We start from the raw sequence: 24,518 nt of genomic DNA, 5'->3' as shown, positions 1-24,518 counted from the left end.
ATTTTAACTATTTCTCGGCACTGCCGAGGCCACCACTAAGCCATGCCCTCGCATCCACGCGGCTTTGAAATCCCTCCAGTATGGGGACTCCACCATTGCCGCGGGCAGCCTGTTCCAATGTTTCACAACCCTTTCTGTGAAGAAGTTTTCGCTAATATCCAAACTAAACCTTTCCTGGCACAACTTAAGGCCGTTTCCCTTGTCCTGTGACCTGTTACCTGGTGGAAGAGACCAGCCACATCTCAGCCATGACAGGAGAAGCTGATAAGAGGAGCTGTGTCTGCCTCATCCCTGGAAGTGTCCAAGGCCAGGTTTGATGGGGCTTGGAGCAACCTGATTTAGGTGGCCCTGCCCATGGTTGGAACTGGATGAGCTTTAAGGTCCTTTCCAACCCACACTATTCCATGATTCTATGATAGTAAGGCTAAAAAAGGATAGCATTTTTTACTTCAGTGTTGTTTCCAAAAAAGCTGCCCCTCACTCCCTCAGGAGCTTACACAAGGGCCCCTCACCCATGGCCATCCTCATTCCAACAGCAAATCTATCCTCCCTCCAACCCATCTTGGCACGACCTCTCTCTCCCAGCCTCAGGGTCTTCCATGTGAATCTCTGGTGTGGAGACACCAGGTCCATGCCCCAGCCTGCCCCTGGATGGAGGATTTCCAACCTCTGCCAGCTCCTAGTGCTGTGACGCTACCACAGAAGGTCGGGTGAGCTGTAGCAATGGTCCCCAGGAGGCTTTATTTCAGAACACAAACCCCACGGGCCCTTTGGGGAAGCGTGTGGGGAAAACCAGCCTCAGGTCCCAGTGTGACCTGGAGCTGCCACCTGCACGTGTGGAAGGGAGGGAGCACCTGCAGAAAAGTTATTTTTTCTGGGTTTTAGGGAGTCAAAAAAGATTTTCCTTTGAAAAAAGGGACTGTGCTTTGCAAAAGGAAATTCAGGGGTATAGAAACATTTGGTTGGGGGCACACAGCTCTGGAGCCTGGGGGTGTTTTGGGGGTTCACTGCACTGGAGCCTGGGTGTGCCCTGGGTTTAACACTCATTATGCCAGCTGGGAATTTCTTTCCGCTGTGGGAAGCATATCATTGTGGAGGTGGTAGCAGTTTTTGGAGAGGAAAGAAAAAGCGATTTTTGAAACTGCAGGGTCCTTGTGCACTGGGGGTTTGCGTGACCTGACTCCCGTCCATGGTGTAGTGTGTGTGTGTTTGTCCCGGTCCCTGTGCAAGGCCTTGGTCCCTGTGTCCCGTGTCCCGGTCCTCGTGCCCGGGTGGATGTCGCACCCTCGCCTCGGTCCTCCCGGCCGGCAGGTGGCGCTATCGCCGGTACGGCTCGGTGCCCGTGGCCGCTCCTGGAAGCGGAAGCTGTAGCAGCGGCCCGGCGGGGCGGTTCGGCAGCAGCGCCGCCGCGGAGCTCCGTGAGTACCGGGAAAACGCCGGGGGTCGGGCAGGGGGCTCCGTTCCGGGGAGGACCCCTGGGGGCCTTGGGACTCCTGAGGTGGGCGGGAGGAGGGGGCTTGACCCGGGGCGGCCGGGCCTTCCGCCCCCGGCCAGGCCTGGCCGCCGCCCCGGCCGTAGAGGGATCCCCGGGATCTGCCTGCCGCCACCCCGGGATCTGCCCCTGGCCGTGGAGGCTCCCCCAGGATCTGCCTCTGGCCGTGGAGGCTCTCCTGGGATCTACCCCTGTCCGGGGAGAGCCTATCGCGATCTGCTCCCGGCCGTGGAGGGACCCCCCCGATGTCCTCTCCCGGCTGTGGAGGGTCCCCCGGGATCTGTCCCCGGTCGTGGAGGAACCCCCGAGATCTGACCGGCCGTGGAGGGACCCCCGGGATCTGTCCCCGGCCGTGGAGGAATCCCTGGGACTATCACCCTGGGCTGACATTCCCGTCCGTACCGGGTGGCCGTTCCCACTGCTATTGGCTCGTTAACGTCTGCTGCTTTTCGGTTTTTATCTCTTTTCCTGCGAGAAGTAGGTCGGGTTAAGAAATAGCAGCATCTGGGGGTAGGTGGGGAGAGGAGGTTTTTTCTTTGTTGGAATTCTGCAGATTAAACGAGATTTGCGGTTCAGGTTTGAAGGTTCATTGTCAGTTCCTGACGCTGTCTCGAGCACAGCACTGCTCGGTGCATGCCTTGGACCCTCCTTCCAGTTGGACAGGGCTCTTTTGTTCTGGATTTTTGTGCTGTGGATAGTATGGGCAGAAGAAGGATCTGTGTTTACTTGGTTTGTGTTGCCAAAGGTGAAACTAAACTATTTGTGTTAAGATGGGTTTGTATCAAGGTGCAGATCATATCTTTTTCACTCCTCTGGGGACATGTATCAGCTGCTCTGTAGAGCCATGGGAGAGCCAGTCCATCAGAGAGCTCTGCCAGCTGTCCAAGCCTGTGCCTTGAGCTCCAGTGATCCTTCAGTGCCTGTTTGCTCGAGGGAAATGCTTTATTTAGGCTGTATTAGTGTTTGTCAGGCTTAGGTCAACATGCTCTGCCCTAGCAGCGTACACAACACTTGTGCAGTCTTTCCATGCTTTATATAGATACCCCCTCCCTCCCTTTGAGGTTTGACAACCCTACACCTTGGGCTCTCCAGGAATGAACTATGTGACAGGAATTTATAGCTTGGATCCTTTTGGAGCTGCCCTCAGCTCTGGGATTTACAGTGGGAGGACTTGGTTTCCTCTTGCCAGACGTCCGGGCTGATAATTTCAGCTCAGATACACTTTGTAAAGCACGGCTGACTGCAGGAAGAGATATCTGCTGAATTAACAACCTGTTGGGCAGATAAGACTTGTGTTGCAGATAAATCTGTTTGGGAAATGCTTTTTTCACTGTGTCCCCTTCTGGTACTTGTAATTGGGACAATATAATAGTGTTGATCACTGCTAGACCCTTCTGGGCTTAGTTTGAAAGGAGATACAAACAAACCCAAGAAGTTATGGGAGAATAATGGGAATAAGGACATGAGGTGCCTAAGCCTGTTGTGTGGCCTGATGGTTCCAGATCAGCTACCAGTGTTATTTCTGCTAAGCAGTTGTTCGTCCCAGCTCTTCCTCCACTCCTAATTATCCCCTGTTCGGATATCAGTGTAGTGAGGTGATATTTGTGCAGGTCTTGTGGGCAAAGAAGCAGGTAGGAGCTTAAAAGGGAAGAATTTATTCACTTCATGAACTAAAATGAGTGGCTGGTATGTGTGGACATGGGAAACACAACAATAAATCTGTGGCTTCATGAAGTCTTTAGTCCCATTCTGAAAGGCTGAGTGGTGCCAGCCTGTTTTCCAGAGTGGAAATATCTTTCCTAATCCTCTTCCTTCTGCCGTGGGTTTTATTCACCACATGAAATTAATGGTTTTCTTAAAGCAGTTTTGCTGTGGGGTGTGTTCGGAGTGTGCAGTGAGGGTTTGCTGGAGCTGTTCTGTTTTTTCCAGAAACATGCAACATGGCAGCAGCCATGGAAACTGAACAGCCGGGCCTGGAAATCTTTGAGACTGCAGGTCGTGAGGAGCAGGTCCCGAGAGAGGAGCAGCCAAAACTGGAACCTTTCTATGTAGAGAGGCATTCCTGGAGCCAGCTTCGGAAACTACTCACAGATACACGGAAGTATCATGGATACATGATGGCAAAAGCCCCTCATGACTTCACATTTGTGAAGAAAAATGATCCTGAAGGACCTCATTCCGATAGGATCTACTATCTGGGTAAGCTGGCTGTGACAGTAGCACTACAGGGCTGTTTGGGATTGACTGTTCCTGACAGCTGGGTGTTCCTGGTAGTTAAATCAAAAGGGATTCCAGGCCACACTGGCTGGTCAAAAGTCATGATTGTGATTGTAATATCTCATTAAAACTTATGATGTAATCTCCCATGGGAGTAGCATGATTGGAGGTGACCCATTAGGCCTGGAAAGAACTCGGAAGTATCCTTTGGGGCATGTTCCCAAGCTGGAAGTCTGTTCAGTCCCTTTTCTCTCACCCAAGTATACACTCTCTCCAAAAGCTATGCAGGTTCATCTCCTTTCTCTTATTACAGCTGTTGAGTAGAACCTTGTTCTCCTTCGAAGTTTCCTTCCAAAGCAGAGATTTTAACTGTAATTTTGGAAGTCCTTTGTGCTTCAGCTACCAATGGAGCAGGTTTTCCAGGAACCCTGGGGAATAAATAGCAGTGTAGGTCAGGGGCAGCTCAGAGAGTAAATACTTTTCTTAACATTTTTGGTCTTAATAATAAAAAACTTTATGTAGTTTGTTGTTCTTGGATTCAGTGCCTCACTTGTGCATTGTTTCACTAATTAATGTTCATTTGATAGAAGTGATTTGGCATCATAAGCAGTACCGTGAGCAACCCTCTGAGTGGCTTTTTGGAGCAGGCCTTGTGGTAGAGAAATGCTTTTGTCAAGAGCTGTGGTAGCTGAACATAAATCCATGAAAACCTGGATTAGGGAGAGAAGCAATGGCTGAACCAGTGCCATGTTAATGGCCCCACTGCTTGCCACTTAGGCTACTTGCTTAAGCTCAGGTTTGTGATTCACAGAGTGCGTGTGCCGTGCAGTGACATAGTCAGAAAACTGCTGCTCTTTTTCCCCTTTTCAGAGGATGGGGGTCATAATCCTTGGATGATGCTGAGTTCAAGCACATCATGGGTGTGTTGACATTGATTCCCCTGGGATGAGCTCTGGTTTCCCAAGTGCCACTTCCTGAGCTATAGACCAGGCTTGGCCTTCCCTGGAGCACACCTGGCTCCCTCTAGGCTGATCCCCATATGCCTGGGCAGAAGCCTTCAGAAACCTGAATGATGTTTCATTGACTGAGGAGAGACTTTCAATGACTGAGGGAGAGGAGCAGGAAAGGGGTGTCCAAACCTCCCTAAAGGTCTGTTACTTTTGAAACACAGGCCATGTATCCCAGACAGGGGAACTGGCACAAAAGCCCTCCTTGATTTATAAAGCTTATGGAATAAAAGGGCAATAAGAAAACACAGAGTGCTTCAGACAGCATGGGGTAAGCCTGGGTGTCATTGTTCTCTGCCTTCTCTGTGACTTGCATTTCTGCAAAGCAGGGAACTCCCAGAGCAAGGCTGCAGTGCAGAGACCATCAGTCCTTCCTCTGGTAGGAAGGGCCTGGGAAATTGTTCTTGGGCATCCTTTGAGAGTGTTTGGATTATTAACAGAAAGCTAATACTTTTTTTTTTTTTCCTCACTTTCTCTGTAGCAATGTCTGGGGAGAACAGGGAGAACACACTCTTCTATTCTGAAATTCCCAAAACCATAAACAAAGCTGCTGTCCTGCTGCTTTCCTGGAAGCCTCTTCTGGATCTTTTTCCAGTGGGTCCTGATTTTTTTCTTACTTCAAGCACGTGGGATTTGGGGTTTTCATCCTGAAAATTTGAAGTTTATTGTCTTAAAAATTTTAAGAGTCTTCTTGTACATGCCAGCCCTGCAGCCATCCCGAAATGAAGCACAGCTTTCTCCTCAGTGTTTGGAGTTTCATCCCCTCTGTGTGCTGGATGATTCCTTTGCTGGCAGAGATTGCAAGTGCTAATTTGCATCAAGTTCTGTGCTGTGAGATCCTGGGGATTGCTGAAGGAGCCTGTAGTCTCCAGTCACTTCCCTGCTGTCTTGCAGGGGAAGGGATGATTCCCCCGAGGATCAGTCAGTGGCTCCATGACTCATGCTAGAGCAGAGGATCCCTTTCCTACTCACTGGAATGTGGATTCCCTTTTCCCTGCTGCACATAGCAAGCCTGCACCATCCCATCCTATGCACCATGGCAGGTTGGAGGAGGTGGGACAAACCCCACATGGAATGAAGTGTATTTTTCCCCGTGTTATTTACCAGGGCTGTCAGCCAGACATAAAGCTCCGGCTGGGCTCTCCTCCCACCAGACCAGTCACTGCATGTCTGGGAAAGTGAGCAAAGCCTCTCGGGCTCATTCTAGAAATAACAGACCCTCAGTCTGAGCTTTCTTATACCAGGGAATATTGGGAATAATGCTGGCCTTGCAATGGGTGGAGTGGCTGTCAGTTTACAGTTGTGTGGGATCTGATCATGGCCTGCACCTACGAGTGCTGATGGCAGAGGCAAAACCGGAGCTGGCTTCCAGCCGGCAGCAGGATTCCGGAGGAGGAGGATGTCTGCTCAGCCATCTGCTCCTGGAAACAGAGTAAGCATGCAGAGCAGAGGTGTTGATTGGGCTTCTCTGCCTGTTTTCAGGCCATCCTGGACTATGGGATGTACTCACGGGAAGAGGAGTTGCTGCGGGAGAGGAAGCGGATCGGCACTGTTGGAATTGCCTCCTATGATTACCACCGAGAGAGCGGCACCTTCCTGTTCCAGGCGGGGAGTGGGATTTATCATGTGAAAGATGGAGGCCCCCATGGATTCACCGTGAGTTTACTCATCTCCTGTCTCTCTGCAGGACTTTGCTCTGGCAAGAACCTCCTTTGGCTTGGAGTGAGAGCAAAGAGCTGATTATCAGTAGTTATTGCATTAGCACAGGAAGTGACCTTGATAACAGTGGAAACAGGGTTATCCACAGGGGTGTGTTTCCATGATTGTAGAAACTCAGATGCAGGTCTACAAGAAATGGTAAAATGATGGCAGCAAGGCAGGATGCCAGATTTGTTTGGTTTTTCATGACTAGCAGTGTCCATAAAAAACAACAAAAGGCTCCATGCTCTTCCACAGAGTCAGACGTCACATCAGAGACAACTTTTATCCCCAGGCTGCAGTTTCCTGGTCACTGTTCTGTGGTCAGTGCTGGATGTGTTACACCATTTTTACACCATTTGACTGTACAACTTGCAGAACAAGCAGCCTTCACTCTGCTGGTGCTGAAGCTGGCCTTCAAAGCTGAAAAAATTTACTATTATTATAGTAAATGCCTGGTGTTTGTCTAACCCTGTTGTCAGAGGTAATTTACTGTATTTTGAGTTGCTTTTGGAGGACAAGGTTGCATGTTCTGCCAGCCCCTTTCAGGGTGCTGTTTTTAAGAGTGTGCCAGGCTTCTCTACACAAGCTGCCCTTTGATTTGGGGCTGATCCTCAGCTCTGGGGAAAGAGGCCTGGTGGGACCTTGGTAGAGGCACAACTTTCCCTATAAAATATCTGCATGGTATTTTTCTGTGTGTGGAATAGATTCCTCTCTAAACATGTATTTGAAGTCAGTGTCCACACTGCTGCGGTCTTCTGAAAATCCAGGTTACTTGGTGGATGTGTTCTTGTGTTATATCTTACTGTGCTTTTTTTTTTTTTTTAATTCCAAACAGCAACAGCCTTTAAGACCCATTCTAGTAGAGACCAGTTGTCCAAATATCCGTATGGATCCCAAGCTTTGTCCAGCTGATCCAAATTGGATGGCATTTATCCATTGCAATGACATCTGGATATCTAATATAGAATCCAGGGAAGAAAGGAGGCTGACGTTTGTGCACAATGGTAATGCATCCTGACTTAAATTCCTGTACCTCCTCTGCACTTGTTCTTGCTAGACTGCATTAAGCAATGGCACTAAAGGTTCTCCTGAAATGAGGGTAATGGCCACTGTTTATTCCACCTTGTTTGTCACGTTCCGTGTGCATCCTGTAGTGCAGATATGGGATGATTCTTCTCCCTGCACTGTGCAATCTGGCAGGATGCGTTGTTTGTTGGATACATATGGAAGGGCTCTTCTGAAACACAGCACAGTGCTTTTCTATGGAACAGCCTTTTTTGTGTGGAGGAGCTGTGGGTGGAATAGAGCTAGAGGAAAGTTTCTTCCAGTGAAATCAGGTTGCAGAGACTTTTAGAAACAATTTAGGCAGTTTCTGAATAGCACTGGGGCTTCTGCTGTACCCTTATACTCAATAACTTAGGTTCTCACTGCTTACCCTCTCCAACTCTTAGGCATTTATCCTGGAAGAAAGAAAATGGGAAATTGTGGATAAAACACTTTAAAAATCAATTGCATTTTGTATTTAAACTATATCATCTGAATTTTAGTCAATTGAAATTTTTGACACTTTATAATAATGCTTTAGACTATTTAAATGCTAAATATTAAAATATTATGTAAGTACAGTAAAAATAAACTGTAGCAATGACTCCTTCTCAGATGATAATTATTTATGGAGCGCTGCTAAGTTACCTCCAGGGTAACAGGAAAAATATTGAAGCCCTATGGATATGTCATCATGTTGAGATGTTATGTAAGTCTGTTACTTTTGGTTCGTACAGTGAATGAAATACTGATGCTTTCATTTTTCTGAATGTTCATGTTTTCAGTTTCCGTTGTTCAGAAAGGTTTTGGGTTTTGATTTTCTTAAAAGTTGTAGTTCCAATTCACTGGACTCAGGTAGAGAGAACATTTTCTTTCTTTGACTAATTGAGAGCCTGATTAGGTACAAGTAAGAAGAGAGAATGGCTTTCCTTTCCTAAAAGAAGCTGCCATGTCAGAGAGGATTAAATCCTCCCTAATATATGAACAGAGAAGGCTGGAAGCAGAAAACAAATCTGCTGAGAAGTCAGATTTATTATCATGTAATGGTTCCCTGGGGGTGAACTTGGGCTGTGTTTGGGATAATGCAGAACTGGTTTGGTTCTGCAGCACATAACAAACTAATTCTTTGGTGTCTTTTTTTAGAACTGGCCAATGTTGAGGAGGATCCAAAATCTGCTGGCGTGGCTACTTTTGTGCTGCAGGAGGAGTTTGACAGATACACTGGCTACTGGTGGTGCCCAAAGGCACAGCCAAGTAAGTGTGGGGATCCAGCGTGTCTGACAGGCCCTGTCCAGTGCAGAGCTCTCTCTTCCTCCTACATTATGCAAATTGGGAATGGCGTCCTTTGGAGCTGTCTGCAGCGGGGACCGGTTACAGGGGCCTTGTGAGCACTGGGGGGAGAGACTTCCCTTCTCACAACAGTGGTGGGAGTTGTAAGAGTCTCAGTGTTTTATTTTAATGAAACATGAATCACAGGCTTTGTTGGATTTTTCTTCATCCTTCCAATCTGCTTGTGCTCCTGAGAGAATACTGATGCCTGCAATAACTGATAATTCTGTTCTGTAATTTGGTAATGTTAATTCATTTACAGCACTGGATGGGGGTAAAGTTCTTCAAATTCTTTATGAAGAAAATGATGAGTCAGAGGTAGAAATTATCCATGTCACGTCACCCATGCTGGAGACAAGAAGAACAGATTCCTTCCGGTACCCCAAAACTGGTGAGATCCTGAAACTTTACATCCATGTTTCTGGAAGACACCTATTTTATTCCATGTGCCTGGCAGCAGTGACTCTCCAAGCTTAGAGCAGAGAGGTGTTGAGTCGTCTTTGAATTGGTGTCCAGGTGGTGCAAATGTGTTTGGGGAAGCTGCTCTGGAGGCTGGATGAGTCACTGGTGACTGTGCTGATACTGCAGCCATGTGGTTACTGGGGGTTCTGGGGTCAGGAGTTGGCAGAAACCTTCTCTCACTGTCACTGTTTGAGCCACTCTCTGGGATCCTGGCAGACCTGAGTTGCTGGGGAGTTGATTCTCATTACAATCCTGTGTTTTTGAGGGAACAGCTCCAGAATTACAGCCTTTTGGGGTTTTAGGAGGGTTTCTGTTTAGCTGCTGGCACTGCCCTGACAGTTCAAGTTCTGGAGGACTCTGATCTCCAGGATTGCTCTTGGACTTTGAACAGCAAACCTGTCCTGCTGTGGCCTGCCAGGAAAACTACCTGTGGTCACATTTGCAGACAGTGGATGATCCGGAGGCTACAGCAGTGAAGGGCTGAGGGCAGGCTTGGAGTGCCACTGGAAGCAGGGAAGTGGGATTTAAGCAGACCTGCTGAGGGCTGATTCACTCTCAGGTGTGGGGCAAGTTTGAACAGTTCTACCCTTCTGAGATGTCCCTGCTGTCACAGTGGAACACATTGCTCCGGTAACAGTGGTTTGCTCTCTTTCCTCACTCCTGAAATCTTCATTTTTTGGAGAAATACCTTCTGTTTGGCTGACATTCTCAAGCTGCAGAATTCATTCAGATCTTGTAGATTTCCCAGTTCACTGGAAAAGATTTCTGCTTTTCCTGATTTACTGCTTGTGTCTAGGAGAGACAAGGGCTCAATGTGAGGTTGGGAAGAAAGAGGTGACACCTTGTGGTTTTTTGGTGCTTGTGAACACTCGGATTTCTGAGAGTGTTTTGCCGTGGCTCTATTCAGTGCAAAGGAAACAAGCTAACGAATGCTCAAATCCCTTAAACAATATATAGCTTTATTATCATAATGGCACTAGTGATGGCAGTAGGTTTTTAGGTGTTTGATATTCACTGATGCTCTTTAGCACTGGATCAGTTTCTATGTACCACCTTGGAATAAAGCCAAACAGTGAACCAAAGCTTGCTTTGCTATTCCATTCACTCCTGAGCATTTACTTTCACCCTGTGAATGCATCCACTGATTGTGGGAGAGAAGACTGACTGTTACAGTAGTGTGGTTCTTGGTCTGTTTGCAGGATTACATCCTCTAATTCTCCTCACGTTTGCAGTTTCTTGGTTCTGTGGTGTCTCTCACACATGCAGGGAGGCTATTTGATCAAAGAGCATTCTGCTGTTTGCCTTTTCCAGTCCTGTATGAATAACACCACAATAATGCACAGCAAACAATTGGTGCTTGACTGCTAACATCTGTTTTTATAGGTACAGCAAATCCAAAGGTCACTTTCAAGATCTCTGAAGTGACAATCAATGCAGAAGGCAGAGTAAGTCTATGTTCTGTTTGTTTGCCAAATACGTATAATTGCTATGATTTTTTTTTTTTTTTTTTGTAAAATTCATTTTCCAGTTCTGTACAAAGAAACTTTCCTGGTTGCAGTGGCTTCCTGGCCTCTCTGGAGGCAGTGCCCTTGGCTCATTCCTGTGCAGATACTCAGTGTGCAGCAGTATTTCTCAAGGCTGTGCTTTCCTTCGCTACCACTGGTGTGTGAACTCAGCTGCAGAGCAGAGTGTTGTAGGTGTGGATGGTTACACCTTCTTATGTGACTGATCTCTTGATTGGCTGCAGATATTGGGAAAACTGTACTGCAAATACAGTATATCACCTTACTAAAGTATGAACATATGGAAAGAGATGAACTTTGCTTTTGCCCTGGGATTTTTAAACAGATGGAGAAATTTCCACAGCCCAGTCCAAGATTTTTGGACAGATGGGAAATTAATCTTATCAAACAGATTCATTACAGCCATAAATTATTGGAATTCTCCCAACTCTTGAGCTACTTCAGCCATCAGCAGTCACCTGCTGGGATAGTGATGCTGGTGTCAGCCAGGAAAGGCAGGCTTCAGCCATCAGCAGTCACCTGCTGGGATAGTGATGCTGGTGTCAGCCAGGAAAGGCAGGGAAAGCCTTCAGGACACTTTGGGTACCACTGGGACTTGTTCCCAGTCCCAGCAGCAGCAGACTGCAGCACTGCATATCATGAATTAGAACCACATTGGTAACTGGGTGTCATGCAGGATGTTCAGCACCTATCCATGAAAATCCTACAAAACAGCTCGGTACAAATTACCTCCCCTTTACAGGGGGGAACTGAGAGTTCAAATGAGTTGTGCGAGATGGATGATGGGTTTGTGAGCAGCATCCAGATTTCTCTGGTCCCAGCCCTGGCTGTACTGGCAGTGTGCAGCTCTCCTGCTGTGCTGGGGTCTGGCTGCAGATGGGGTTCAGTCCCCTGTGTTGCAAAGGCTGAACAATCTAAATTGCATGAGCTGCACAGAAAAAGTCTTCTGTGTCCAGGCTCTCATCGTGCATGAAAAACTGGTTGTGGGGGTTCATCTCAGTGTCACTGAATTGCTGCTTTGTCAACAGATTGCAGATGTTGTGGATAAAGAGCTAGTTCAGCCCTTCGAGATCCTCTTTGAAGGAGTAGAGTACATTGCTAGAGCTGGGTGGACGCCAGAAGGAAAATAGTGCGTATGTTAATCCTGTCTCTGCTCAGAGGGTTTGGGGTCATACAGTCAGAAGCAGATTGTAGTGGTCTCTGTCTTCTTCCAGCTTAAGCCTGCTTTCACTTTTACATTGCTACCAACTTGTTTGTGCAAAGGGGACCATTTTTCCAAAAGCCAAACCAGAGCCCTCCTTGTGTCTTTCTCTGCTCCCTGGCCCTACTGCTTTGGGTTTGGGCACTCGCAGCCTTTGATGTGTGTGTCCTCTCAGCATCCCTGTGAGAGAGAGTGCAGTGCTATTATCCCCATTTTACAGATGGGGAACTGAAGCCCAGAGAGGTTAAGTGCCTTGCCATGGTCACGCAGGAAGTCTGTGGCTGAGGAGAGAAATGAGCCCAGGTCCCCCAGGCCCTAGGCTAGCGCCCTAACCACTGGACCATCCTTGCTGACCAGACTTACTGATCAGAAAACCTGCTGTAAGTGCTACTTACATTTGCATGTCATTTTAACCCTGTAGATGATGTAGTACAGTGTTTCTAACTCACCAGAAGCTTCTCCGAAAGGGTATTTCACTGAAAGGGTTGTCCAGCCCTGGCACAGGCTGCCCAGGGCGGTGGTGGAATCACCATCCCTGGAGGGACTTTAAAGCTGTGTAGATGTGGCACTTGGGGACATGATTAGTGGTGGGCTTGGCAGTGCTGGAGGAATGGTTGGACTCGATGATCTTAAGGGTCTTTTCCAACCCAAATGATTCCATGGTTTTCCAGAATTGCACTCCTCCAGTTTTTGAATCTAAAGATGGCTTTCACCTTTTAAATTTCTTTCCCATCCAAATGTGGAAGAAATCCAGGGACACATTTGCTACTTTATCCTGTTTTTTGCAGGATTATTGTTGGAGCTACATGTAAAGCCATCAGAATATGGCAGGGGCTGCTGCTGGTCTCTTTAGGTGCCAGTGTTACTCTCTGCCAGGTGTAGATCTAAAAGTGGTATTTTCACAAGCATCCTGAAATTTCAATTGAAATTTTTCTGCTTCATTATTCCCTCTGATTTTTCTCTTCTTTTTCTCCCTTGAAGCACAATTCAAATCAGGGAGAACAGAATGAGTTAAACTTTTGAACTTGCAGTGCTTATGCAATATTAAAATGAAGCGAAATAGGTTCTTGTGTTATGGAAGAAATTTGTTTCTGTGGGTGAAATTTTGCACGTGACTTAATCTGCAATTGAATATTCTTGACTCCTTCAAAATGCCTAGTGCTACCGAGTGTCTGCTTAGATTTTTAGACTTGTGTCATACTCATGGTTGCATGTTATTTTCTCTAATATCTGTGTCCTCAACAGCATCTGGTCCATCTTGCTTGATCGCTCCCAAACTCGGCTTCAGATAGTCCTGATCCCTCCTGCATTATTCATCCCCACAGAAGATGATGCAATGGAAAGACAGAAACTTATTGATGCTGTACCAGATTCCGTTACACCTTTCATTATTTATGAAGAAACAACAGACATCTGGATAAATGTAAGAATTTGAATTTCGGCCTTCTCCAACAGTTTGTAGCAATTGAGCAACATTGGTCTTACTGTGCTGTCAAGGACAGTGATCCCATAGTGCAAGTTCTGTGCATATTCAGGGCTTCCTGCTGTGAAAAACAGGATGTAGAGAACAGATTTGGGATGTGAAAACAGAGCTGCTTTGCCTGAGTCTATGCAGTGCTCAGAGCCAGGCGCAGAGCCCAGGGCTCTGGTGTTCCCAGACAGCCCCTTGCCCACAGTGTCACTGGCACTCTCCAGCTTCTTGGCAATTGTTATCACCAGCAGTGCCACCAGATGAAGTATTTTCTAGGCAACAAAGATCTGTCAAGATGACACGGTGAACAAGTCCTGAGAGTCAGCTAACATGCATTGAACCTCTCCTGAACTACATTTGGTCTCGTGAAACAGGTTAAGGGTGTGATGTTCTGGGAGGTGAAATGCAGGGCCTGTGCTGAGAGCAGTCACGGGTGTGCCTGGTCACTGCTGTAAACTGTGCCTCTCCTCACACTGCTGCACATAAAGATCCATGACTCTGCAGTGACATCCCGTTGGAGGTGTGCCTGGGAGCATCAATCACCGGCACATAGTTGGATCTTTCAGCAGAGAACATTTGCACAGAAGCTTCCAGTGAACAGTCCCTATACAGCAAGTGCTCTCTATGATACCACATTCCTTAGTAAATGTTTGGTTTCAGGATGGTGCAGTGAGTTTCGCTTTCTCCATTATTTTTACTGGCTGAAGTGATTTTTGACTGGCAGCTCATACTGTGAAGATAAGTACTCCCAAGTCCTTCAAAGATTGTCCCTTGAAGCAAGAGCTGACATTTGATGAGTGGGAAGATGATGTCAGCTCATCCTTCTTTAAATAATCCTTCACTTGCAGGCAGCACAGGACAGAGGTCTGCAGAGGTGGACCCACCTCTGTGTCTAAGCTAGAAGGGCAGGTGCAGAAAAACTTAATTAGTTTGGCGACCAGGATATAGAGTTAGACTGGCAGAAAGCTGGAGCTGTGGGGATGTGGCACTGGCTGCAGACCCCCCTGGCTCCAAGTGTAACTGGTTCTCCCAGTAAGGGACAGTGCTGCACCCAGTTAGCCTGGACTGTGTGGTCTGTGTTAAGCAGCAAGAGGAACATATTTTGTGTGACTGCAGTGCCAGAGTCCTACTGATGACAATAATCCACTGCTCTGTCTTCTCAGATCCATGATATCTTCCATGTCTTCCCTCAAACCCATGAAGATGAGATAGAGTTCATTTTTGCCTCCGAGTGCAAAACAGGCTTCCGACACCTGTACAAGGTCACCTCGGTTCTGAAGGAGAGCAAGTACAAACGGTCCTGTGGAGGCCTCCCTGCTCCGAGTAAGGGGAATAATTCTTGTGCTTTAATTGGGCATTTGTTGCTGACCAGTGAGGAAATAAATGTCCTTCCAGCTGGCAGGAATTATTGTCTCATTGGAAGCTTCTGCTGTTGTCCAGGGAAGCACTTCAGTGTACTGTCATTGCTCTGGAAATTGTACAGGGGTTATTCTGTTTTCAGCATGCCTTAGTTTTAGCCCCGATCCTTCCTTATGGACTAAAGGGAAAAGTTTCCAAAAACCAGATGGGAAACAAGCTCCCTGTGATACTGTGAGACATATTTGGCTTTTCCTCCTCACTGCTGGAACTTGCTGTTGCTCAGATGCAAGAAATCACTGTGTGCAATGCTCCCAGAGTGGTTTTTTCCACAGTATGTGTTCTTTAATTCACAATTTCATGCTGTGATACTTAATTTACTTAGCTTGTGTTGAAGGCACCTACTGAACTCTGTATGCACAAAAAATACACCTAATTTTACTAGTTCCTTGCAACTGTTGTAGGTCTTTTTTCCACATAGCATTATATCTGGGGTTGATTAGATTTCTCTAAATGCATCTGACTTCTTTTTCATGCTAAATCTCCCTCATTCTAAGGGAAATGAAATCATCTTATAAAAGCAAAATTCTTGCAAAATTTTCCATTTCTGACACCTCGTATTTCCATTGCCTGCCTATTGTTCAGTATAAAACCTTTATTTCTAGGCAAGTGACAAAATATTTTTAGAAATAAAAATCTCTGTACACTGGCTATTTACAGGTGACTTCAAGTGCCTCATCAAAGAGGAGATAGCAATTACCAGTGGGGAATGGGAAGTGCTTGGCAGACATGGATCCAATGTAAGTCTTGCTCTTGCGTCATGGATATCCTGCCACACACACAGGGAGATGGTCCCTTGGAGGGATCAGCATAAACCAATTAATCCAGTATGGTTTTAGCCAAAATACACAGTATTTCTGTTCTGTGTAACTTGTGAGCTTGCACAAGGAGGGAAGGAATGGTCCCCAAACTGCTGCTCTTGTAGCTCTCAGCTGTATGAATTCTTTGATCATTTGAATTAAACTGACAGAGTTGTGGACAGTAAGAATAGTTGTTTGGTTTATACCTTGCAGATTGCTGGGCTCCAACTCAGCCATATGGAAGTGGGGCGGGAGGGATGTGGGGGAGACTTTGAGGTGGTAGAACTGGATATTGAGGGATATGCTGTTTGTTTTGTTCCTGACAGATCTATGTGGATGAAACCAAAAAACTGGTGTACTTTCAAGGCACAAAAGACTCACCTCTGGAGCATCACTTGTATGTTGTTAACTACGAGAACCCCGGGGAAGTGAAGCGCCTGACAGAACGCGGTTACTCACACGCCTGCTGTGTCAGCCAGGTACCTGTGCTGCCAGGGCTGGCTGGGCTGCTCTGCCTTAGCCCAGGCTTATCCTGTCACTCAGCAGACAGGGCAGTATTTATATATAACAAAAGCAGGTTTTAGGCTGTGTTGTGCCCTCCTGTATGTTGTACAGTCAGTGTGTAAAACTACCCTGGAAATCAGACTTGACGTCCTGGTTCCATTGCTCTCCAACTCACTTCAGGCAAAAGGAGCTGGGATGAATTGTTTGAAACTCTGTGAGCCTGACTCTCTGCCTGCAGTGGACTAGAAACCAATCACCAGATGAGATGAGCCTGGGCAGCATTGGGTGCAGTTCCAGGAATCCAGCTGGGAATTCATGACCCAGAAGAGGGTGTGTGACAAGCTCCTCATGCCACTCTTGGATTTGCAGGTGTATCTTTGGGTTCGGAGTGTTAAGGACTGTAGTGTTTCAGAAGCAAAAGTGTTCAGATTTCTGGTTTAATTTGGTCCATAAGCATCTTCTGAAAGATCTAAATGCAAAAAGAAATGATCACTTGCTTGTGCCTCTGCACTGAGGAGTTCAAGGCATGTTCTTTTTCTCCCCAGGACTGTGACATGTTCATCAGCAAGTACAGTAACCAGAAGAACCCCCACTGTGTGTCACTGTACAGGCTGACAGGATCGGAAAATGATGCAGCTCATAGGACTAAGGAATTCTGGGCTACCATTTTAGATTCAGCAGGTAATGGCATGGATGAGGAACAGGAAAAGGACAAGTAAGATCAATGGATGAAAGATATCCCAGTGTATGCTTGCTCGAGATTTGCTGTTTTGACTGACCAGTCTTGTTTCTGAAACTCAGGCTTTTGTGAGAAGTTCTGTGAAGTACAGGAGGGACATTTTCAGCTCAGCAACAAATGGATATAAACAGACCATGAAGGAATTTAAAGTGGAAATTACCAAGTTTCTCCTGCCAGTTTTAGCTCAGGGAGGGATTTAAGTGCTCTCACTTGCTCTGTATGATGTGCTTGCTAAAGAGTGTGTTCATGGGGAGGGAGGTGCACTTCTTAAATAGTGTGTGCTGCTGCCTACTCATGTCTTTGTGAGACAGCTCTTGGGCTATAATCTTCCACTGGATTTCTGTTCCCTTTGATTTCTCCTTACCTGAGGCATACTCCATGTCCTGTGCTTTCTATGTGTTAATGTAGCGAGTCCTAAGTGGGATTAGGAAGCAATGGGACATCTGTAATGGCTCTGTCAGGGGAGATTTACTGTTGTTCACAGGAGAACTGTTGTGATAGGGCTCAGAAAGCTTACCTAGGGCTGGGCCATTTACAGTCTCTGCCTGGATCCAGCCACATCCACTGGAAAGCATGGGAGACCTCCACTGGGATTGCAGTGAGACTGGTGACAGGGCAGTGGTCAAGCAGAGCTGTGTTACTCATCCATTCCTGTTTAAACCAGGCTCTCCTCCCATGGCAGGTCCTCTTCCCGATTACATTCCCCCTGAAGTGTTCTCCTTTGAGAGCTCCACGGGGTTCACGCTGTATGGAATGATGTACAAACCCCACAACCTGGAGCCTGGGAAGAAGTACCCCACAGTGCTCTTCATCTATGGAGGCCCTCAGGTGAGTTGGTGAGCAGTGGGGTGGGCTGGCAGGGATCACTCCATGGCTCTCCTGCAGGAACAGTTCCTGCTCTGTGCTGGGGGCAGCAGGTGGCATTTTGCCTGTTCGGTGAGTATGTGCTTGGCCAAAGGTGCTGTAAGGGTTCATGATCTCCAGGTCATGGATCCAGGCACTGCCACTTGTCTGAGGACAGATATGGAGTAGCAGAGTTGGAACTGAGAGAAAAGGGAATCAGGTAATCCTTGTTCCCAGTTCTGTCTCCTTCTCCTCTCCAGTTGCCTCACTGGACCTCAGCTCTTCATGTCCATGACACAGAATGGCTTGTTTTACTGGGGGAAGAATTTATTGCATAGTAGGGAGAGGGAATCTTACAGCAGGGAGTAGGGATCTTGAAAACTTCACATTATAAAATTGTGTAAAGCATTTAAAGATAAATATAAATAAAATCTGAAATTGGATTAAGAGGTGACCTCTGGATTCTGTGCTGCTCTTGTATTCCAGGTACAGCTGGTGAACAACCGGTTTAAAGGAATCAAGTATTTCCGACTGAACACTTTGGCCTCTTTAGGCTATGTTGTCGTTGTCATTGACAATAGGGGCTCCTGCCACCGAGGGTTGAAGTTTGAAGGAGCCTTTAAATACAAAATGGTAAGTGGACTCTGAGTCTGGCTCTGTTCTCAGCCAGAGATGGGTTTGAGTCCCAGTGTTAGCAGCGCTGAAGCACTATTTTGGCACAGGTGCCCAGCACTGCCTGTGTGACATTTCTGGGATTTGGGGACAGGAAGTGTGTATAGGTGAGAGTTGAGGGAGGAAAGATGCTTGATGTGGGAAAGATAAAATGTCATGGTTTCAGGCTGTAACCCAGCTCCAGCCTGACACAGGGTACTTCATAATGAGGCTGTGACTCCTCAAAGATACAATTTGCAGCTCACATGAAGCAGGACAGTTGCATTCTGAGCATGGATCACTCTTGAGCACCAAAGCTCTGAAGGTTGTTACCTCGGGCAATCCTGAGAACGTAACACTGGCCTGTAACTAACAGAACTTACCTTTGTCTCTGCCCTCCCAGGGACAGATAGAAATCGATGACCAGGTGGAAGGGCTGCAGTATTTGGCATCGCAGTACGACTTCATCGACTTGGAGCGTGTTGGCATTCATGGCTGGTCCTATGGAGGCTATCTCTCCCTAATGGCTTTAACACAGAGGTCAGATATCTTCAGGGTATGTTCATGCATTGAATACTTACTCTAGTGGTACAGACAGAATTTTTCCTTTAATAGTGTGACTTCCATGGGTGATCATAGCACAAAGACCTCAGAGCTTGCTCTAGACAAGTTAGGACACAGTGCAGTGGCTGTTTTCTTCAAGACTATTCTGTTTGGCTGACTTCAGAGAGAAGTTGCTTTTCTAGCAACTGTTGGACTATTGAGCTTGCAATGGCAACTGTGCTGGTGTAGCTCTACCTATCTCAGGTCACCTGTGCTGAAGGTACCTTAGGTAATGTCAGCTGCTGCCCACTTTGTGCCAGCTGAGCTCTTTGTGTTGTGAACCAGGTAAGGGAAACAATCCTGGTGAAAAACAACACCTCCTTCTCATTCTCCCTCTTTTTGGCCCCGAGAGAGTAGTTCCCTTTGCAGACTGATCTATTCCCAGATCAAATTGCCCATGCTGCTGCATAGGAGCATGTTCTAAAGCAGCCAGAAGGACAGTCTGGGGATGGGAAGAGGTACTGGAAAGAGGTTCTTGTGCCTGCCTGACTTTAGACCACTGTAATAAACAGCCAGACTTTCTTTGGGTAGAGATGTGGGAAGAGCTGGCTATTGCCCTTGAGATGTGTTTTGTTCTTTGTGACTACTCTTGCTTTCTTGAAGTCCAACCTTAATATTACTGGGAGGTTTAATAATTATTTGTCTCAATCCTTCAAAATTGTTGTATTTTTACCTTTACAAACACCTGCCTTGCAAAGGGGTTTTGGGTGGTTTTGTGGTTGTTTTATTTCTTATGGGTCTTTTTTTCCACAAGCCTCTGCAAGCTGGTGGTAGCTATGCAGGGTAGTTTGCTGAGTCCTAGGGAGCTGTTTCTGTTAGGCATGCAAATGGACCCAAACCCACAGAACCCCACAGAATGCACTTCAGTCGGCAGCCCTTGCAAGTGGTATGTTTAAAGTTGCTTCCAATTTGCCTGTAGGCTCTTCCTGGTTTCCAGTGCATGTGGGTCATAGCTGAGCTGTGCTGTCTGTGAGCTGGGGCAGGGACAGCAAGGATTGCTTTGCTTGTTCCACAGTTACAGTGGGATGAAGCTGTGGGAGGGAGGGACGTGGCCAGGTCTGGGGGCAGTGTTGTCACTCCCCTCTCTGTGGCACTGGCAGGTGGCCATAGCTGGAGCCCCTGTCACGCTGTGGATTTTCTATGACACGGGATACACGGAGCGCTACATGGGCCACCCAGAGCACAACGAGCAGGGCTACTACCTGGGATCCGTGGCCATGCAGGCTGAGAAGTTTCCTTCTGAGTAAGTTTGCTTCTGGCTCTTGTCTTCTGTTTTTCCTACCGGGAAAGTTCAAGCCCCATAGACACGTTTTTATCTCCCTGTTCTTGGTATTTCTGGAATCACAAATGCTAGCATTAAATAATAATTTTAAAAACCCCAATACCCAACACTAATAAACTTAATACTCAAATGAACATTTGCATAATTACAGACCATTTCATGTAAGCCCTTTTATAGTAGCTGTAATTAAAGACTATCTTTTATGTCTAAGAAATTACAAACATATCTTCAATTTGATTAGCACTTTAGAGCCACATTAAGCTAAACAAAAATTAGTTGATTGGGATGTTTTTGTATGTTCTGAGGCTCTCTCAACACAGCAGAGCAAGCTGGGGCCATGGGCTTTCTTGCCAAAGAGCTGACAGTCAGCAAGGTTTAAGGCCTTGTATTGTCCAAGCTAGGAAGCATTGATGAGAATAACTAAGATATTCAGGTAAAAGGTTTGACTGTAATATGCATGTGCAGGAAGAACTTTCAGAGGAGCAAGGAACAGGTTTGAGAAATGTGTCTATCCAGAGCAGTTTACAACTGAAATCACTGCCTTCAATGCAAATATTTTTTTCTGAGGAGTGTTTTTGTAGGGATGCGTGTGGACTGTGAAACGAGTGGGATTCTGTCTAGAACTTTTGTCTCTTGCATTTCCCAGACCAAACCGTTTGCTGCTGCTACATGGATTCCTGGATGAGAATGTTCACTTTGCACACACCAGTATTTTGCTCAGCTTTTTGGTGAGAGCTGGGAAACCCTATGACCTACAGGTAAGGCCAGAACCAGAGCATAAAGGTGATGTGTCTGTCTTGGAGGAGTCCAGAACTGGAACTTGTACCATGGTTGTGCTGGACAGCTTGGAATTCTAGGATAAAATTGTAGCATTTGAGCCAATAATTTTTAAAATGTTATTATTTTAATATTATTTAAATGAATTAACAAAAAGAAAAATTGGGCAAATAAGCAGTTAAGGCTGTTTCTGAGGAGATCTGCAGCTGGAAGGCAGTGCAGCAGCATTCATATAGCATGAAACAGGGTTCTTCATTTAATTAAACCCTGCTGGCTCAGTGCAGGTGGAGCCCAGGGATCCCACACCACACTGCAGAACTGGGAATGTGCTCTGGCCAGGAGCTGCCTCTGCTCAGCCAGGCTGATCCCCTCCAGCACAGCTGGATCACAGTGGGTTCTCCTGGGTTCAGGCAATGGAGGATGAGGAGTGTTAGTTCAGGTGCAGAGTTAATGCAGGGACATTCCATGGACATTTGGAACGTGGCTCTGGGACTGGTTTAAATGTTGGCGCCTGCAGCTCCTCTGGATATTTACGACTTTATTTTACATTTCAGATCTACCCTCAGGAGAGACACAGCATCAGAGTCCCTGAGTCAGGAGAGCACTATGAACTGCACCTGCTGTATTACCTGCAGGAGAACCTGGGCTCTCGCATTGCTGCCATGAAGGCCATGTGACTGACCTCAGAACTCTGCTCCACGGCTGCTCTCCGGACAGGGAGGTGTAGGAAACTAGAGAAAATAGGATGGAACATTGCTTTCTGGTGCCTGCCACATGTACACACCCGTACACACCCTCACAGACACTTTTTTAAAAGTAAATTTGGTGCCATACAGGAAATTTAAGTACAGTGATCTAATAACTTTAAGCTGTAAATAAAATCCAATGTCTGTGGTATAATACAGTACCATGGGTGTTCTCTTGGGGGACGAGCTGAAACTGAAAATAACGTACTTCTACAGCACCAGATCTTCACTTTTTAAAAGCATTATGGCATAATTGATGTATTTTTACAGTGTGTTCCTTGGTATCTTATTACATAATACTGGGTGATTTACTCACTACACAGCAAGAGTTTACCTGAATGGTTACAACTTTTATTAATTTTAAATGCTATCATATAGCTTTTATGCTTCATGAAAGGGATGTATCTCACTCCTTAGAAGCTGGTCACAAGTTGGACACATCCCTCATCTAGATGTTAATTGTTTTTTAAGAAGAAAGACTTTTAAGCTGCCTCTTAATATATTTAAAGTTTGGATTCAGATCAGTCGATGCCAGGTTCTTTGATTCCTTCTCCCCTAGGATAAATCATTGTCTTTTCTTCCAGCAGCTTGAGAACCTATCCTGATTGTACTTGATTTCAGTGGAGAAGTGAATTGATACTTTACTGTGATATGGGCTTAACAATCTTTTATTCCGAGGTGCAAACTAACTTAAGTTAAAAAGCTGAAACTGTAAATTTTCAAACAAGCTTCAAAGTGCATCCTGTTGAGATTTTTCCCTGATGTTCACTCTGGAGCTGGGTTTGCAATACTCCTTCCTTACCCTCACATCAGCATGATACGGGCATATGCATCCTGTTACAATTTAGAAGTTCAATACTCTAATTCCAAGGTCTGCAGAGGATGTGTGGGGAGACCTTATATGCGAGGCAATATGAACTGTTCTGTTGAATTTCCTCATGTATGAGGGGCTATTTCCCAGGCTTGTGTCCCTATTCCTGGATCCTTTCTAGCACTACTGTGCATGTTGATGATGCTGATGCTGATGATGCTGTCTTTGAGAACCCTTTTCTGTACAGCTTCAGGTAACCCTCAAGGAATTGCAGTCCCAGTTGTGTTTTTGCTACTGAGGTTGGTTTTAACTAAGCAGCAGGCTTGGCTGAAAAGCATAAGTGTGTGAAGGCACTTTTAACTGGCAACAGGTAATTTAGGATAGAAATCCATCGAAAATTATTCTCTTTAATCCAGATTCTCCCCTTGGGACTTGCCTCTGACACTCTGATAAGTTTTAACGGTTTTCTTAGAAACCCAAAAACTTCCTTTTCTTTCTGTTTTGGTGCTAGAGAGAAGCAGAGCATGATTTTCTTTTCATCTGCAGAAAATCTGGAATCACTCTCAGTGTTTACGCTCTTAGAACTCCACATGTTGTAACCTTGTACTTTTCTTGATTTTGTACTGTTCAGCTTGATCCCAGAACTCTGGGATTTAACAGACTCTGGCTGTATCTGATCAAACCGCATCGTTTTTCAGTTAAACTGCTGGGCATGTGCACTAAAGGGAGGGGAGCTGGGGCAGTTACACGGTTGTAAAAGCCGTGTGTGAAAACAGGATCTGGTTTTTGGGATACACAAAGGAGCCAAAGCCAACCGGCGTGCAGGGAGTGTTTCCTCCGCAGTGGGGAGCCTTGGTTCGGGCTGTTTGTTGGTTTTCAGACCGCAGTGATTACAAGTGGATCAGTTAAAAGACCATTAGCAGGTCAATAACGGGTTGATTTTGGGAAGGGCGTGGCACGGAAGGAGCCCAGCTCCAGGAATGTCTTCTCTTAGCGGTTAATTGTGGCTGAAGCAAAGGCAGCATCCCTGGGGACTGTGTTACAGTCGGCACCGAGAGAGCAGCACATGTGCAACACAACAGTGGGGAGAGACAAAAATAAGCTGTTCCTCTGGAATTTCATTGTGTTCCCAACGTGTTTATGCTGTATTATATATACATATATCTATATCTGTTCATATATACATATATGTATAAAATTACCCATGGATAGTATTCACCTTCTCCAAGGTTGTTTATATTTTGTTCAATATTAAATTAACTTGCTTTTTTGGTTTTTTTTTTTGTTCTTTTTCTGGAGGTGATTACCCTTGAATGTAAATGTATATGATTTTTAAGACAAAATTGATCGTTTTGTTTAACAAACAGAGCAAAAATGGCCTTCATCAAACACTGCATTTTTTGGGAATTGAAGAACTAAACATTGCGTGAGTAAGCCAGGCTGGGTTTGGATTTGAGGCAGGATGTGATTATAAGTGTTGACATATAATTCTTAATAATGCATCCTTCTACTGTTTTAAATATATACATCAAAAAGCTATTAAAGTACAACATACTGTAACTGCTCTGTTTTGCAACATAAATTATGGATTCTTTCTTTCCTACCATTTTCTTTTCTTTTTACTGTAGTTAAGCACTTTAAGACCCCGTGCTCTGTTATCCTGTGGAAGTGCTGGAAGGATTTATCACCAGAGTTTTGTAGTTCTTGCAAAAGAGATGCCTTAGATGAAGTCTGATTCCAGCTAATTTCCCAGTGAAGAAAGGAAAAACCCCGTTGTGATCGAGACTGCAGAGGTAGGAAGGTGTTAGTGCTGAGGGACTTTGCATCGTTATTTTTTGGGGGTAGCGGTATTCCTGCACCCTGTATGGTGAAGTGTTGGTCTGGCCAAGGGCCAGGACA

At 46.0% G+C, this 24,518-nt stretch overlaps 1 protein-coding gene across 4 annotated transcripts; it reads left to right on the top strand.

The window, feature by feature from the left end:
• Positions 1 to 1,363: 1,363 nt before the first annotated feature.
• Positions 1,364 to 24,220, top strand: DPP8 (dipeptidyl peptidase 8). 4 transcript variants are annotated; one of them, XM_082291043.1, is made up of 20 exons: positions 1,364 to 1,418; positions 3,422 to 3,691; positions 5,198 to 5,310; positions 6,199 to 6,372; positions 7,253 to 7,421; positions 8,605 to 8,715; positions 9,053 to 9,181; positions 10,636 to 10,697; positions 11,804 to 11,904; positions 13,222 to 13,399; positions 14,611 to 14,770; positions 15,524 to 15,603; positions 15,990 to 16,142; positions 16,713 to 16,848; positions 17,589 to 17,734; positions 18,236 to 18,382; positions 18,804 to 18,956; positions 20,104 to 20,246; positions 20,932 to 21,043; positions 21,617 to 24,220. In XM_082291043.1, the coding sequence occupies exons 2-20, from the start codon at positions 3,433 to 3,435 to the stop codon at positions 21,737 to 21,739; spliced, it is 2,649 nt and encodes an 882-aa protein (XP_082147169.1). In that variant the 5' UTR covers positions 1,364 to 1,418; positions 3,422 to 3,432; the 3' UTR covers positions 21,740 to 24,220. The 4 variants fall into 4 exon arrangements, with proteins under 4 accessions (XP_082147169.1, XP_082147168.1, XP_082147171.1 ...); XM_082291042.1 differs by having other exon boundaries at positions 17,571 to 17,734; XM_082291045.1 differs by lacking the exons at positions 20,932 to 21,043; positions 21,617 to 24,220 and having other exon boundaries at positions 18,804 to 18,940; positions 20,104 to 20,183.
• Positions 24,221 to 24,518: the final 298 nt, after the last annotated feature.

This window comes from Coloeus monedula (genome assembly GCF_965178545.1).
Source record: "Coloeus monedula genome assembly, chromosome: 14".
Classification (NCBI taxonomy): domain Eukaryota; kingdom Metazoa; phylum Chordata; class Aves; order Passeriformes; family Corvidae; genus Coloeus; species Coloeus monedula.
This window is presented reverse-complemented; position numbering and strand designations above follow the sequence as displayed.